Below are 17766 nucleotides of genomic sequence, written 5' to 3'. Positions count from 1 at the left end.
CTCCATCTTCTGAGTTGGTAATGACACAAGGTAGTTAGTGTGGATTGGGTCGAAGTAGAAGTGACCCTTTTAGTGTAAGCACTAGGCATTGGTACAAAACAGTAAAACACAGACACATAGTTATCTGTATAAATGTAAGGTGACGCCCCATCGGTGGGCAGTCGCCTTGTGTCCTCACTGCTGTCCAGAACTCAGCTGGGAGCAGAGAAAATTCTGAGATATCAAATAATAACAACACAAGAAACCTGAAAACAGAATGTTGAAGACTCCGCTTTTCTATACCAATGTGACTCGGGGCTTTTAGAGGGCCAAGGACATTAAACAACCTGAATCTTTGGTGAGGAAACACTCCCCAAGACTGCAGTGCCTGATGGAACCATGGAGAGCATTGTGACAGAGCAGGACCTCATGTAATCATGGGGCCATTGTGACACTGCAGGACCTCATGGAACCAAGGGTCCAGTGTTACTCTGCAGAGACCCAATAAATGAAGGAAACAATTTTGACAGCAGGATGCCCCTTGGGACCAAGAGGCCATTGTGACACTGTGGAACCAAGGAGACCATTCTTGTGCTATGAGACCTCATGGAATCAAGGATCCGTTGTGACACTGCAGGGCCTTGGGGGACCAAGGCACCATTGTGACACTGCAGGGCCCAAGGATCCAAGAGACTTTATGACACCAAGGGGTGCCATGGAACCAAAGGGAAACTGTGACACTGAGAGTAATAGGGACGTTTTATGGTTATGAAAATACAGAGTTTTAAAAACCAGATTATTTAGTGAGTTTGTAGAAGTAGAGAAACAGCTTGTATTGGGAACACATAGGAATTTAGTTGCTAAACTTGGCTGCTAAGCAAAAGTCATAAAGGTAAGATGTAGGATGTTAAAACTCAGCAAAGCAGGACTTAGTATTGCTGAAACTTGATAAAGCAGAACTTGTGGTTTGGGAAGCCTGCAAGAACCAGGCTCCTGGTTTTGGCCAGGACAAACTGACCTGGGAACTACACAAAGACCTAATGTGCCTGCCCAGAAGGAGAAGTCCAAAAGATGCCACTGGGAGGAAGACTACTGACTTCATGAGAAGACCCCTGCCCACGACCACCAGAGAGTTGGTGGTGCAACTGCAGAAGGATTTTCTAGCTCATTTTAATACAAAGCAAGGCTAGGTGGGGCTGGGTAATGAATATGTATAGGCATATGTAATACTTCAGAGGATAAATAGTGGAAGGAAAATCACCAAGGTGCACTGGCCTTTGGAGGAGCTAACCCCCGTGCATCTCAGTGCTGAATAGACATACCTACTTTACAACTCTCAGAAGCTGTGGAGTCCTTCACTGTGTATCAGAATCATGGAGATCATTGTGACGCTCTAGGGCCTCATGGAAAAAGGGTGACACCAAGCTGGGTGTGAGTGTGGATCTGCTGGAGGGAAGGAGGGCTGTGCACAGGGCGCTGGACAGGCTGGATCCAGGGCCCAAATCCAACAATGGGAGGTTGAACAAGACCAAGGGCCGGGTCCTGCCCTTTGGCCACAACAACCTCTGCAGTGCTCCAGGCTGGGGACAGAGTGGCTGGAGAGTGGCCAGGCAGAAAGGGCCCTGGGGCAGTGCTGGAGAGCAGGCTGGACATGAGGCAGCAGTGTGGCCAGGTGGCCAAGAAGGCCAATGGCCCCTGGCCTGGATCAGGAATGGTGTGGCCAGCAGGAGCAGGGCAGTGATTCTTCCCCTGTGCTCAGCACTGGTGAGGCAGCACCTGGAGTGCTGTGCCCTGTTCTGGGACCCCAGTTTAGGAAGGACATGGAGGGGCTGGAGCATGTCCAGAGAAGGGAAACAAGGCTGGTGAGGGGTCTGGAACACAAGTCCTGTGAGGAGCAGCTGAAGGAGCTGGGGTTGTTTATCTTGAAGAAGAGGAGGCTCAGGGGAGACAAGGTAGTGTCAGGGTTCAGGTTCGACTTGATGATCTCCAAGGTCTTTTCCAACCTAGCTGATTCAGTGATTCTCTGAAACCACCCTTGGGGCAGTTGCAGGATGAGCCCTGGGCCTCCTCTTCAGAAAGTCCAGCAGCCCAGGTCCCTCAGCTTCTCCTCACAGCCCCAAAGCCCAGCCTGTCAGTCCTGCAGAGCCTCTGTAGCGTCTCCTCCTTGCCCAGAACAGGGAGCCCCACAGCCAGACACAGCAGCCCAGATGTGCCCCCCTGGCCTGTGGTGCCTCTTGCAAGGGAACAGCACCAGGCACTGCAGGAGCCTGCAGACAATTCCTGAAGAACTTAGAGGATGATCCTGTTCCCCAAGGGACGTTCCCATGATGTGATGCTGTTTGCCCCCACCCTGCCCACAGCCACCCTGGGGCTGCTCACAGGGCTTTTCTCTGCTGAACATTGGCCTGGGTGTGTTCTGGAGAGAGCCTGGGCAAGGAGCCTGGAGCCCCCAGGTCCTGCCCTGAAGTGTCAGCGCTGCCCCAGCAGTGCCCATGGCCTGTCCCTGCTGCAGCCCTGGCACTGCCACCCCCAGCCCTGTGCCCGGCCCCGAGAGCCCTCAGGCCCTACAGCAACACCAGGGCCAGGAGGGCAGTGGGGCAGGGCCACGGGAGCAGCACTGGCAACACCAAGGGCTGCTGCTCCTGGGCACATCTGCTGTGCCAGCCCTGATCTCCCCCAGCTCTGCACACAGACATTGCTGCTGCAGCCCCAGAGAAGGGAACAAAAGAGGCATCTCTGGTGAAAGTCTTGTCGAGAGATCCTTTAGTTTATTTAAAGCCACTGAGAGCACAGCTCCTCATTGGTACAATCTGTGGCCACAGTAAGTTTGGAAAGAAACAAAACAAGAAAGGGCATAAACAAGACATTGTATTGTCAACACCACTGAAAACTAAAAGAAACAATAAAAACCCAAGAACAAAAGGAAAAGTGCTATCAACAGTGACTTTTATTACAAGTGATTTTCAGGAACTGGCCAGCAGTTTAGTGTTTCTTAAACTGTCCAGTGATCATTGTCCACACTGCAGCCTTGAGCTCCTGGTTCCTCAGGCTGTAGATCAGGGGGTTCAGGGCTGGAGGCACCACTGAGTACAGAACTGACAGGGCCAGATCCAGGGATGGGGAGGACATGGAAGGGGGCTTCAGATTGGCAGAAATGCCAGTGCTGAGGAACAGGGAGACCACAGCCAGGTGAGGGAGGCAGGTGGAAAAGGCTTTGTGCCGTCCCTGCTCAGAGGGGATCCTCAGCACAGCCCTGAAGATCTGCACATAGGAGAAAACAATGAACACAAAACAGCCAAAACCAAAACAAAGACTAACAGCAAGAAGCCCAAGTTCCCTGAGGTAGCTGGAATGTGAGCAGGAGAGCTTGATAATCTCTGGGATTTCACAGAAGAACTGGCCCAGGGAATTGCCATGGCACAGGGGCAGGGAAAATGTATTGGCTGTGTGCAGCAGAGCATAGAGAAAGGCACTGCCCCAGGCAGCTGCTGCCATGTGGGCACAAGCTCTGCTGCCCAGGAGGGTCCCATAGTGCAGGGGTTTGCAGATGGACACGTAGCGGTCGTAGCACATGATGGTCAGCAGGGAAAACTCTGACCCCAAGAAGAAGAAAATCAGAAAAACCTGTGCAGCACATCCTGTGTAGGAGATGTTCCTGATGTCCCAGAGGGAATTGTGCATGGCTTTGGGGACAGTGGTGAGGATGGAGCCCAGGTCGGTGAGGGCCAGGTGGAGCAGGAAGAAGAACATGGGGCTGTGCAGGTGGTGGCCACAGGCCACGACGCTGATGACGAGGCTGTTGCCCAGGAGGGCAGCCAGGGAGATGCCCAGGAAGAGGCAGAAGTGCAGGAGCTGCAGCTGCCGCGTGTCTGCCAATGGCAGCAGGAGAAAGTGGCTGATGGAGCTACTGTTGGGCATTTCTTCACTCTGGGCATGGTGGGCTGTTGAAAGAAGACATTGACAAGCTGAGACAGATTCCCATGAGTCATTCCTTTATATTGTATTTGGAATCCCCTCAAAATCACTTCTGTTTCCTAGAGGGAGCTTTGCTAAACTTTTTTGACTTTCGGTTTCTGCTGCTGCTGAATTATCTCTTCATCTTAAGCACTACTCTTAGTATGAACACTGAGTAGCCCAGAGGGAAAACAGAGCTCCCTGTGCCTCAGTGCAGTTGAAGATGCTGGTCTCACATCGGTACCCTTTGCTCATAATACCTCCCTTGATTTCAGGGTAATCGCAATTAAAACTTTCTTGAAAAGAAAAGTAGTCTTTTTGAAGGTCCAAAATTAATTTCTCTAAATCCTTCTCTTCTTCCGTGCAGCTGGAGAAGGACAATCAGCAAGGGGTGATCTGACTCTCTGCTGCCTGGAGTTGTGCCTACTGGGAGCTATTTCTCCCTATCCAAGCCTTGTCCCTGCCAGTGCTCCCAGAGCCCAGCCCAGCCCTGGGGGCTCAGCTCTGCCCTGCACACCCCTCCCAGCACAGGCCACTGCCCTGAGGCATTTCCCTGGCTGCAGGATCTTAAGGACAGCTCAGACAAACAGAGATGCTGCAAACCAAGGTGCTGCTGGTGCTGTCTGTAGGTAGAGGAGGCTGAGGAGGCACTTTCTGAGGGAGCTCTAACACAGATCTACTGATCCCCAGGGTGACAGTGCAGGAGTCTCAGTGACACAGACAACCATGACAGCCCCTTTCCCTTTCCTTTAGGAGAAAGCTGAGAGCAGCCCTGGCCATGCAGCACCATCTCCACAGCAGGAGGAATCTGCCCTGATGGGGGTCGCTCCTTCTACCTCCAACTTCTCCCCACAGTCCATGGGGAGCTCCCAGGCAGGCTGAGAGCTGCCCCTGGCAGGTGGCAGATGCCCTGGCCTGACCAAGAGCCATCAGGGCTGCAGCACCTGCTCTGCACCACAGCCCTGGGCAGCCCTGGCTGCAGCCCCAGCCTCAGCCCCTGCAGCCGTCCCTGGCAGCAGGAGCCGTCCTGCCCTGTCCCTCTGACGGTGCCCAGGGCAGGCCTGCTCTAGAGCACATCCTCCCCCAAAGCAGAAAGGGCAGCAGAGCCATCCTTACAGTGCTGTCAGTCCTGTCCTGGCTCAGCTTTAGGAGATCCCTGCAGCCACAGACTCACTGTGTCAGAAGTGGTGAACATTTCTCTATGAAGAAGCTCAGAATTGTCCTTCCAGCTTCTTTGAGCCCCTGTCTGCTTCAGTCCTCCCAGGTGCAGGCAGTGCCCTCAGCCCTGCTGGGCTGGGAGAGGAGCTGCTCCTCTGAAGAAGTGCCTTTTTGTAGCTCTTCTTGGTGTCCATGTGCTGCCTCTGTGCCAGGAGCCCAGCTCAGCATCACAGACACAGTACCAGGACTTTAATGAGTCTCTTGGGGATTTGGTGTTGTTTACAGTGTTGTCAGTCCCTTAGAAGGCCTTCAAAAAACTTTTTACAGACTTTACAGTAAATTGAAACTCCAAAGTTTCCTGAAGTTTTAATGGGTCCCACTGAGAAAGTGTCTCCAGGTTCCAGTTAGAGCAGAACACTGCAGGCAGTGATGACAGGTGGGGACAAACAAGGGAAAGGTGTCTCTGATGCTGAGCAAACCTGGATGTGTTTCAGGAATACCAAGGGCCAAGGCCTGAGCTCCAGCCCCTGCCAAGGCACATCCTGTCCCTCCCTCAGTGCTCAGGGCTCTTCCCAGGCCACTGGGATGTGGGGATGTGCAATGCCAAGGGCAGGACCATGGGGCGGCCCCTGCCAGGCTGCTGAGCAGGGCCAAGGAAGCAATGAGGCCCCATGGCTGCAAGGGTCACTTGTCTCCTGCTCATGGCTCAGGCCCAGGCCCAGCAGCCATGGCCCAAGTGCTGCAGGAGTTGGCTGTGTCAGGGCCTTGCAGCTGCTGCCCATCCCTGTGCCCTGTGCAGCCCAGGCTGTCCTACGGTGTCCATGCCCTGCGCCTCTGTCCCTGCAGGCTGTCGTCATCCCCCGGCTGCCCCACCTGGCTGGGCCCTTCCTTTGCTGACAGCTCTGCCTCCTGCCTGCCTCTGCCTGCCCACACACAGCCTTGGGCTGCTCCAAACTCTTTCTGGGAATGTGTTGCTCCACAGCCCCACCCTGGGAGATAAATTCCTTCTTCTCTGTTCCCAGTCTTTACCTCTCCAGGTGTCCTTGACATTAATTCTTTTTTTTTCTGGCTGTTCTCTCATATGTCAAACAGATCCACCATCTCTGAAACCACCCTTCAATCCTTTCCAAGGCCATCCTATTCTGTCCTCAGTCTCCACTCCACTGAGCACAGAGCTCCTTTGTCCCTATATAGTGGTCACATGCTTGAGGCCTCCAAAGCCCTCCTTGAGAGATATCTGGACCCTTTCCAAGGTCTTGGCAAACGAAAACATTGTTCTCACAGTCTAAGAAAATCTCCAGTGGTCATGGCCAGCCTGACCAGTCTGTCCAGGCTACCCTTGTGTTGGGCAATGCTTGGATATACAGAATTTGGGAGGCAAAATTCTAATTATGGCCAAAGCCTATGCATAAGAAGGCTGATTCTTTTCTGTTGAATAATATTTAGAAGAGAGAGGCCACAATTTATTGATCAAAGCTTTGAAGAATCCCTGCTTTCAGGGAACAGTATGAGGTTTTGTTCTGTGCCTACGTGCTGTGCTGTTCTTACTTTGGTTTGAATTAGCAAAAAAGTAGCAAATGTGATGTCGAGTTGGTCTCTCTCATGGATGCTTCCTCACAGAAGCTGAAGATAGGTAGCAAGTTGCTGTACCATCTCATAGATGCATAAAGACAGAAATGCTATTCATAATATAGAATAAGGGAGAGTTTGCTGCCAGAAGACGAGAACCAATGAACAATTACTTAGGGTACTTGAATGTAAGATTTTAACCAATCAGAAGTTGTTTAGCTTTACCTGTTTCTACCTTGTAACCATATAAATATAGGGAATAAAGCATAAACAGGGAGATCAACCTAATCATGGTGTTGTTTGATACTTAAAATTCTTCTTTGCAATAACTGTCCATAGGATGGAAGGCAGAGAGCCCCATTGTCTCACGGGCAAATGAGAGGTGGCCACCAGAGGCCAAGGCCATCCATTGCTGACAGGTTTATTTCTGAAAGATACCTTTGCATATGCCAAATGTTTTCTGGAAAGTACCAATTTTGGCCATGGGTATTTATAAAGAGGGAAATTCTTTTCCATAGGAATGAAATCATGGAGCCCCAGTGTTCCATGGGAAGTTTAGAAGCAGCCCTTGACATTCCAAGATCAGCTGGACCTGTCAGGTGGCCCCTGGGAGGCCAAACCAGGATCTGTTCCATGTTCCCTTGGTTCTATGGGGCCCCACAGTGTCCCAATGGCCCCTTGGTTCCACGAGGTTCTGAGGTGTCACAATGTCCCTTAGTTACACGTGGCCATGAAGGGTTTTAATGGTCTCCATGGTCCCACAAGGCCCCAAAGTGTCACCGTGGCCCCCCTTGGTTCCATGAGTTCCCACAGAGTCACAATGGTCTCCATAGGGAGGAACCAACCAAGCCCCCGTGTCACAGGGACAGATGAGGGGCAGTCACCAGAGGCCAAGGGCAGCCAGATTAGATGGTGCTGGCAGATTTTGTCTGGGACCTATCTCTGGATATAGGGAATTTTAGAGGCAGAATACCAATTTTGGACATTAATGCCTGGAGGAGAAGGACAGTTATTTTCCATAGGAAGGAAAGCACAGAACACTGATGTTTCAGGGGCAGATGAAAGGTGGCCACCAGCAGCCAAGGCCAACCTGAACTCTCTGTCCTGGTAGCTTTTATCTGAAAGCAACCCTTGGATACAGGGAATTTTGGAGGTGGAATCACACATTTGGCCATTTCTGTGTTGGTAAGTAGGATGGTTCTTTTCCACTGGAAGGAAAGCACAGAGCCCAAGTGTTTCAAAGGCTGGGGAGGAGAGAGGTGGATCCTGGGAAGCCACGACAGCCAGACCTGTTTGTCCTGGCAGCCTCATTTGAACCCAGGGGACCATTGTGACAAAGCAGGGCCCAATGGAACCATGGAGACCATTGTGACACTAAGGAAATTCATGGAACCAGGGTGACCATTGGGATGCTATGGAACCTCAGAGATCCAAGGGTCCATTGGGACATTGTGGTGCCTCATGGAATCAAACATTGTGAAACTTGGAGGCCTAATGGAACAAGGGTTTCTATTGTGACACTGCAGAACCTCATGGAATCAAGGTGACTGTGTTACACTCCAGAAGCCCATGGAACCAAGGGTGCATTGAGGCACAGTAGGGCCTTGTTGGAACGAAAGAAATCACTGCTAAAAGCAGGGTAACTCTGAGAACAAAGGAGTCCATTGGTACAATATTTTCTTGGTTTAGATAGACAGGTATCTGCGAGGGAAGACTGGAGTTTCTCTTGGACTATAAGCAACCCTTCCCCCTTTCCAAATTCTTATAAATTTGCAATTAAGAGGCTTTCAGGCAAAGATTTTGGGAATAGGCATAGCAGTTTTTTACTAGGGATATAAAAATACAAATGTTGTAGTCCAAAAATAAGCAAACAAACAAGAAATCCTAGAAAACCCTGACAGAGTCAGAAATACAACCTGACACCCGGTTAGTCAGGGCATTGGAAACAGTCCAAAGTCAGCCCTCCTGGAGTGGAAGATGTGTCCTGTTGGAAGCAGAGATGGTCCTGTGGAGCCAGGGGTCCTGAAGTGGGTCGGGTCTTCCTTTGGGAGTCCCGTGGGGACACTAGAGTGCCTGGTGACACTTGTGGCTCCTTTTTATCTGGGTGGAAATGGTTTGGTTCCTTCTCCCTGGGTGGAGCATCTCACAATAGGATGATGAAATGTGTCATGTCATTGGTGAGCTTTAATGGTCCATTAACAGAAGATATTTCCATGGGGGTGGTGGAAGAGTGAACAGAGATAAGAAACAATGCCCAACCCAGTTTTAACAGCTGGCTTGTTATCAGAGAAGGCAGTTACCCCTTCCCTTCTGGAGTTACAATAGATAAAGAAAAATCTCTCCAACTGGGTTTCAAAAACAGGGAATAGAATAATTTTGTTTGTTTGGTTGGTTGGTTGGTTTTTGTTTGTTTTGCTTTGTTTTGACCCAAGACAAGTAAAAAACTCATGGAACCAAGGGGCCATTTTGACACTCAAGAACTTCATGGAACCCAGGGTCCATTGTGACATATCAGGGCCTCATCAGAACAAAGGAACCATTGTTGACAGTACAGAAACTCACAGAACCAAGGGGCTGTGGCGACACAGCAGGGCCACATGGAACCAAGGAGACCAGTGACATTTAGGAACCTGTTGGGGGTTGGGTTCTCTTTCCTTTTCTTTCCTTTTTCTTTTCTTTTTACTTGTGGAATTTTTTCCATGGAGTTGCTAAGACACACTCATGGCTGAGTGCATGAGACAGGGGGAGGTGGCCAGGACTCAGGGATGGAGGGTGCCTGGTGGCACTCCTCTGTTTTTTGGAAGTTTCTCTCAGAGGGACAGAGATACCATGAGAAGAGAGGCAGGTAAAGGATGGGGACTGGGGCAGCTGGGGGTTCTCACTCGCTCGCAGCTTTGGGAAGAGGATGGTTGAGCTGCTGTTTGGGGAAAGGAATTTCCCCACCACTGCTACAACCCAGCTGGGAGCTGCCTTTCTCCTGCTGCTGGGCCCTGCACCCCCTGCCCTGCTGGGACGTCCCGCAGTCCCAGCGATCGCCACAGAGTGTCTGATACATCTCGTCCAGCGCCCCAGGATTTCTGCTCATCCCTGCCCTTCCAGCCTGCTGCTCCCCAGAGTCCTGCCAGGGCCCTGGGATCAGCAGCCCCAGGGGTTTGTGCAGCGAGGCCTCTCTTCCATCCCTCCCGGCTGGGACAAAGCCGCCATTCCCGCGCGCTCCCCGTGCCCGCGCCACAGCGCCCCCTGCAGCCGCGGGGGAATCATCGCACCTGCCCCGCCCACCGGGAGCCACCAGCGCCCCTGCTGGCTGTGACCGGAACTGCACCAAAGGGGAAACTGCCCGCGGCCGAGAAGGGCTCACTGGGGGCCTGGCTCTGTTTGTTGTTAATGCCACAGTTATTGTTGTTTGCTTGCCTTGTTAGACATGCTAGTAAAGAACTGTTGTTCCTATTCTCATATCTTTTTGCCTGAGAGCCCCTTAATTTCAAAATTATAATGATTAAGAGGGAGGGGGTTTATATTCTTTGTCCCAAGGGAGGCTCCTGCCTTCCCTAGCAGACTCCTGTCTTTCAAACCAAGACTGAACCTCATGGAACCAAGGGTTCATGATGACACTGCAGAAACAAGGAGACCATTGTTGACCCTATGGAAGCTGACAGAACCAAGCAGCCATTGTGACACTCAAGGGCCTCATGGGACCAGGGAGACAATGGTGGCAATATAGAACCTCATGGAACTAGGGGTTTATTGTGACACTCTGGGGTTCCATGGAACCAATTGTCCATTGTGACACAGTGAATCCAATGAGATCATGGTGACATTACAGAAGCTCATGGATCCTAGGGTCCATTGTGACACAGCAAGAACCTTTGGAACCAAAGAGACCATTGTCACACTAAGGAAGCTCATGGAACCAAGGAGCCCTGTGGACACAGGAGGTCCACATAAAGGCAAGGGGCCATAGAGGCACTGTGGGCTTCAATGGAAAAAAGGACATGGGTGATAGCAGGGATGCTCATGGAAACTATGGGATATTGTGACACTGCAGAGCCTCATGGAACCAAGGAGCCATTGGGAAACCGTGGGTGTTGTGAATGGAGAGAGAGAGAGCTTAGACAAGACCTGCCTTTGACCCAGATTTCTGGCAGTAGCTCTCTTTGGAGCAGCCTGCACCCCAGATTGCTCTCAGTTTCAGGTTCTTAATAATGGCAGATTAGGTCTATGACCAAATCAAATATTTATTTTACAAAAATGTAATAGACTAGGTATAACACGGGAATAAAACAAAAAGAACTACTAATAGTCTAAAGGTACCCATATTACAGCTAGCAAGGAAATAGTATAGATTAGAATTCAATGTAACTTACCATCAGATTGGTGATAGGGTACACTTAGAATTCTTCTCTCTATTCCCTGAGAAAATATCCACAGAGTTCATGTCTGAGCATGTGGGAGAAGTCCCTGCATGTTTCCAGAGTGTGTGTAGGAGGCTTCTACCTCTGTGGAAAATGGTGTAGCTTTCAGAGTTGTCAAACTAGTGCCTTTACAGTCAGAAAACTCTGGCTTATCTCCCCTTATCTATTCTCACACCCACTCGTTTACTGGGAGTTCTACTCCAAGTGCCAGAGGAAGAAACAACTCCCTGGCTCACAACAACTAACTGGCCAAGGTTATGTCATCACGTCACATGGGGGAGAGAATGTCTGGAGCTGTCACACCAGCTGCAGATAAGCTCTTCTGTAGTAAGGGGGGATGTCCTGCCACAGTGGGGCATAATGGAGTCAAGGATACCATTGGTACTGAAATCCACTGGATAAAGACTTCTAAACACAGTTTTGAGTATTTGAAAGCAGGTGTTCTTTATTACAGTGTGCTGGTCACTTGGGCAATCCTTTCACCATTCAAGTGCACTGAGCATTGAATGAACAGAGGTTTTATTTCACCCACTGATTATGTATTCATTAGCTATCCCCACTTCCTTTGACTTTATTTGACGTAGTTGCACCCCTTAGCACAAGTCCTTATATGGCTCTTTGAGCTCTGTCTTCAATGTCTAATGGCCTTTTCAGGTGGCTGTTTCTTGACCCTCACTTTTGAGTAAAGGCAATATCCTTGTTTTGCATAACTTCGGTTTTGTCAGCCTTGCAGAGCTGAGCTGGCATCCTGCTTGCACTTTGAATGCCTTCTGTTTCCTGGAGTTACATCCTTTATCTATTTCTCTAAGGCTGTTCTGTTCCATTATGTGACAGTCGTAGGCAGGGTGACAGAAATCATGATTCAAGTTCTCTTGATCATGACACAAAACAGTCAGTTTTATTGTTCAAAACCTTCTTATACAGAGAGTTCAAAACTCTCAGCTCTAGATTCTGTTTGGTCTGAGTCTTAGCCCCACTCAGCTCCTTGACCAGTGATATCTCTGCTCTCTGGATTGACCACAACTGGCTGAGGTCTCTGCACGAGCTCTCTTATTCACCTGGGGACTTCTAGAACAAGCCAGGTCAGCTGAACTGGACTTGCCAGGACCAGATTCATTTTGTCTTAGCTAAAGAGTAGCTGTGACAAATCACCCATTTCAATTAAAATTCAAAAAATGCGAAAGTGCTCTTTGTGCAGGTCCTTCTTGCAGGTGCCTTGCAGATAGGATGACAAAGACAATATGAATTTACTTTGAATGAGACTGTTTACTTAATTTGATAAACTTAGTTCCCCTAGCCAGAGATGTGCCCATGTACCATTGGAGCTGCAGCATTCACATTTAGGAGCTGCTGGGCAAAATTGACTAGTATCAGGGTGTTTTAGGCCAGCATGTCACAGGTTAATTGCTTAGAAGTTACAAGTTACAACTTAACACTAGAAAAGAGTAAACAATTCAACCTAAAACCATTTCAATCAAACACATCTTTCTGCCTCTGATGTCTCCCAAATGTGTGTTTTGGAGTTCAAGTAAGGTGGTGGGTAAATTGTCTTCCTATTGACAATCTTCTGCTTCTGACAAGCTGTTGGCTTGCTAGGTTATGTTGTGAACTGATTTAAAAGCATGAGAAAAATATGAGAACATGAGAAGAGCAAAGACTCTTGAGTGGGGTGTACATCCATCCCTCTCCTCCCCTCTTCTTGTTTTAGCAACTATAATAGGAACAAAAGATGTAATTTTGAACAAAATTAATAAGGTGAAAGTACACCTGCCTATATGCTTTGCTATTCCTCAGGGTCTGCTATTGCTGAAGGACCTCCTTTTCACATGGAGGACTTGAAGATCCTCTTCCAGACAAGGCTTTTCAGGTTTATCTAAGAGGAAAAAGAGTTCAACTTCTGTGAAGCCAAATCAGTTAGTCCAAGTGACTTGCTCTCATTTTGAGCACAGAAACCCCTGGGTTTGACACTTTTCCTGCCAGTCAGGGCCATAGCCTGGCCAGAACTAAGACCTAGAGTGGGAGGGCTGGATGGAACGCTTCTGCCACCAGTCAAAGCCACAGCTTGGCCAGAGCTGAGCCTTAGACTGGGTGGGTGCTGCACGACTGAGGGATGGGACTTCAAAGAGGGGGTGCAAAAGAAATCCAAGCAGGGAGCCTTAAGTCAAAGCTTGAGCAAAAATAGGTCACAGTTCGAGTTGAAGTTAAAGTTTATTGATGTTTAAGCTGAAGTCAGGGTAAAAAGAATTGAAGTTATTGAAGCCATTAAAATCAGATATTATTCTCACAATACAGTGTTATATACTTGTTACAGTTCAAAATAGGCCACAGCTCTAAACAGTCCCAAGATTTTTCTCACAAACTACAGACAGCCTATTGCTTGCATTATTTGGCAGCTTTTACAAAATTCCATAGTTTTAAAGACTTTGACAGTTCCATGTGCAACTCACTTCCTAGCTCTTGTTCATATCTGTGCTCTCTCTACACCACGGCCTGTACCCAACCAAGGCTAAGATATCTCAATTCACAAGCTCCACTGTGCTCCCCCTTCATCTCTTATCTGTTCTTCTCCAGGTGTTAATGACAGAGTGCCCAGGATTCACCTTGTCAGTCAGCTCTGGCTGAGGCTGCTGCTCAGGCTCAGCACATCAGCAGGCAGGAGCAGGGCTGAGCCTGGCCGTGCTGGACATGCTGCACATCCCCGAGGAGGAGAGGCAGAGCCCGGGACAGGTCTGCAGCTGTGACAGGTGAGCCGGGGCTGGGGGGACAGGGTGGCACCCACGGGACAGCCCAGCGTGGCTGGGGACAGCCTGACAGCCTCTGGACAGTCTGACAGACACGGGGACATTGTGACACCAATCAAGACAGTCTGGCATCTGGTGGGAACAGCCTGATATCCATGGGGACATTCTGGCATCCCTGGGGACAGCCTGACATCTTTGGGGACACCCCACCACCCACCTCTGCCTCCCGTCCCTGGCAGCTCCGAGGAGCTGTTGGTGGCTGTGGCGGGGGTCCTGTGGCCTGGAGGGGAAAGGGGGCAGCGGTGTCACCCCGGCGGTGTCCCCAGGGAAGCTCCAGCACTTGTGTGACAGCCCCGACATCGCCGACATCAGCACCGAGCAGGCGGCGAGCCGGGAGGGCGGCCCCGTGGAGAAGCGGCTCGTCCCCCTCCCCAAGGCGGACAAGCGGGTGCTGGGGAGCCGGGGGGGCTTTGGCGAGCCCCCCGGGGCTCGGGGGGACGTGGGGCTGCCGCCCCGCCTGGCGCAGGAGGGGGAGTTGCCCGGGCTGCGGGAGGCTCGTTCCTTGGGGCCTCTCCTCGATGGCCACTCCCGGCTGGGGGCGGGTGCCCAGCGCTCCTTCTGCAGGGAGGTGGCCCCTGCCCGGCTCCGGGGGGACGTGGCAAAGCAGTGCCACGGGCCCCTCGGGGCCTGCCGGGAGCCCCTGAGCAGCCCCGAGCCGGCGGTGCCGGGGGAAGGGAGGTGACAGAATCCCCCCGGGAGGGCCGGGTCCCCATCCCGCCCCCTGGGCACCCCGGGAGCTGCGGGGCTTGGGGACACCGTGGTGAGGGGTGGGCACAGGGCTGGGCACGGGGGGTCCTGGGGTGTCCCCGAGGGGGACCAGGGCCATCCCTGCCCTTGGCAGCGCCGAGTTGGCTGTGACCGAGCTGGAGGCGGCCGGGGGTGCCCCGGGGCTGTCCCTGCTGTGCCGCAGCCCCCGGGCCTTGGACACTTCCCTGCTGAGCGTCTGCGTCCAGGTGAGACCCCCAGGGCAGCGCCGGGGGTTTGGGGGGCCGGGAGCGCGCGGGGCCCCGTCCCCGGGAGGGAAACACAGCCCTGGCCCCCGCGGGGACGGTGACACGGGCACGGGCACAGCCCTGGGGCTGCTGCGGGCACCCGCGGGGCAGGAGGGGTTTGGGGGCTCCCGGGGGTCCCCGCCCCGCTGAGCCCGGCGGTGGCTCCACAGCCGCGCTCCGGCCGGGATTCCAAGCGGTGCCGGCTCCGCCGGGACCAGGACGGACACTTGTGGCTGTCGGGGCTGGCGCCGAGGTTCTGCAGCCTGCGGGAGCTGCTGGGCACCTCCGGGCACTGGGGGCTGCAGGCACAGGGGCCCAAATGCTCCTGGAGGCTGCCAGCTTGCCCTGCCCCAGAGGTGACACTGGGGGACATTGCAGAGAGGGGCTGTGAGGTCACAGAGTGGCAGTGATGTCACAGGGGGGGCTGTGTGATGTCCCAGGGGGGCTGTGTCATAGAGGCACCTCTGTGGCTGTGTGTGACAGAGGCACAGAGCAGCTGTGATGTCAGAGAGAGGCTGTGGGACATCACAGAATGGGTTCAGTGATGACACAGAGTGGGCTATGACATCACAGTGTGAGCTATGATATCACAGAGTGTGTTATGTGAGGTCACTGATCAGCTATGGTGTAATAGATGAGACTGCGTGACATCACAGAGTGTCTTTGTGACATCACAGACCAGGCTTTAACATCAAAGGTCAGCTGTGTGTCGTAACAAAGTGACCTGTGACGTCATAGGGTAAGTTGTGACATTACAGAGCCAGCTGTGACATCACTCTTACATCATATAGGGCGACAGAGTGACATCACAGAGCAGGGTGTAATGTCACAGAGTGGGCTGTAACATCAAAGTGCAGCTGTGTGACACCACAAAGCAGGGTGTGACTCTCAGAGCGGCCTGTGACATCACAAAACAGTCTGTGACATCACAGAGGGCTGTGACATCACAGAGCAAGATGTGATATCACAGGGGGGGCTGTGACATCACAGGAGGGCTATGTGAGGTCACTCTACTCACATTCCCCCACAGGGAAGTCTCCTCTGCTGCTCGTGCCCCAGCAGGGTCCCCTGTCCCCCTGGGTTCCCTCTGCCCCCAGCACTGCAGCCTCTCCCAAGGATGTTCCACAAATCAACCCCCAGAGCCTGACACGGGGACAAGGGGCTGGGCTGTGTGACCAGGACATCAAGGACAGGGATTATCCAGGTCACTGTGGCCTGGGTTGGGTTCCCCAGGGCAGGAAAGATGTCTGGCAGCTGCAGCAGGGTGAGGGAAGGGCTCCAAGGTGGGGCTGGAGCCCTTGGGCTGTGAGGAGAGGCTGAGGGAGCTGGGCTTGTCCAGCCCTGAGCAGGGAAGGCTGAGGGGCTCCTGATCCCAGCCTGGCAGTGCCAGCCAGGAGGTGATGGAGAACACAGAGCCAGGCTCTTCACTGGGGGCCTGGTGGGAGACAACAGACAATGGGTGGAAGGGGCAAGAGGGGAGGATCAGCCAGGACAGGAGGAGATGAAATGAGTCAGGTTGGTTTCAGCATTTGCTCACCACCAAAGGCAGCCTGACTCCCTTCTCCATCCACCACTGACATATTTGCAAATCAGGAATTGTTCAGCCTGTTTTATCCCCACTTCATGCAGAGCATCCTGATTCAACAAGTGAACTGTGTTTATATCTATCACAGAACCATCTTGTTAGCCGAGGAAAGAACACACAATCGCGAAATTGTATGCGGTGCTTTATTTCAGAGCTCTGGAAGCCGGGGGTCCAGATCCAGATCTCGGCTTGTCCAACATGCTTTATGGTTACAGTTTTATACCTTTCTTGTTACATAAGGATTCGTGTTAATCATTAAACCCCGTTGTTCCATTGATTCCATCCCGAGGAACAATAGTCTGTGTGATTCTTGCTCAAGATTCTGGTTGGAGAAAATAATCATATTTAGTTACCAAACTGATATTACAATTGACAATTCTGGCATGCGTCTTGCTAATGATTATATCGGTACAGATCCTCCTGACCTAACTTTATTCTTTAGGGCCTATGCATTCTACCAAGGTTCCCCCTTTCTCTCCCCCTACCACCTGTGCAAAGTTATGCTTTATACTTCATTTAATTAAAACAATAGCTCAGAATAACATCCTGGTCACAAGTGGAGCCGATCCCTGTTTTTGGGCCCTTGCTATTTTAGAAATCAATTTAACCCTATGTTATCATTCCCCCCTTTGAAAGTATTTTTATTCTACTATGCAAATGCTTTCACAGAATTACAGTCCATTCATCTTCTGTGTCTATACTGGATGTTCGTCTTCAAATCCATGGTTGACGTGGGCCCCATGGTGGAAGTTGTTATGGATTGCAGGCGCTGGATGTGGGGTCTTGTCTCGTGTCAGTGTCTTCATTATTGTTCTGTTCCAGGATGTCCTTTTCTGTATTTCTCTCTTCAGGATTCTAAAAGCTAACCAAATCACTAGAAATATGATTAGTAAAGTTATCAAGTTCTCAAGGATAGATTTTACCCATGAACTCACATTCCATCCCAACTTGTTAAAGATTTTGTCTAACCAAGTAGTAGCTAAATCCTTTTGCTCCTCTTGTACCTCATGTTCTATATGTTTTATTTGACTAATATCATATTCTACATCTGCAGTTACATTTGGGATGTGGACGCAGCAGTAGTCAATTTGTCCTTTTAAATATCCACACACTCCATGCTCTTTTAAAAGTAGCATGTCTAGAGCCAATCAGTTTTGTAGGGTCATTTTGGTAGTGGCTTGTAATTGCATATTGAGTTCTCTGAATCCTTCTCTCCTAACTCTGGCTAGTCTATCTACCTGACCTGTGAGCCTATATAACATTTCCCTATTTTGATAATTTGCAACAGGGCCAAACAAAGATTCCAGGGCCCATCC

General features: G+C 51.2%; 2 protein-coding genes across 2 annotated transcripts in view; one reads left to right on the top strand and one right to left on the bottom strand.

Moving 5' to 3' along the window:
- The window catches only part of LOC310920625 (olfactory receptor 14J1-like), a gene marked incomplete at its 3' end in the record, with an annotated part of 175607 nt that overhangs the window by 14850 nt on the left and 142991 nt on the right, over nucleotides 1-17766 (top strand). The gene's annotated exons all lie outside the window — the stretch shown is intronic.
- LOC310920737 (olfactory receptor 14C36-like) lies at nucleotides 2962-3897 on the bottom strand (the record flags this gene model as incomplete). The annotated part of the gene is made up of 1 exon (XM_083880796.1): nucleotides 2962-3897. The coding sequence occupies one exon, from the start codon at nucleotides 3895-3897 to the stop codon at nucleotides 2962-2964; it is 936 nt and encodes a 311-aa protein (XP_083736922.1).

Source organism: Zosterops lateralis (assembly GCF_965231275.1).
Source record: "Zosterops lateralis genome assembly, chromosome: 31".
NCBI classification, from domain to species: domain Eukaryota; kingdom Metazoa; phylum Chordata; class Aves; order Passeriformes; family Zosteropidae; genus Zosterops; species Zosterops lateralis.
Note: the sequence above shows the minus strand (reverse complement) of the source record. Positions and strands in the feature narration are given on the sequence as shown.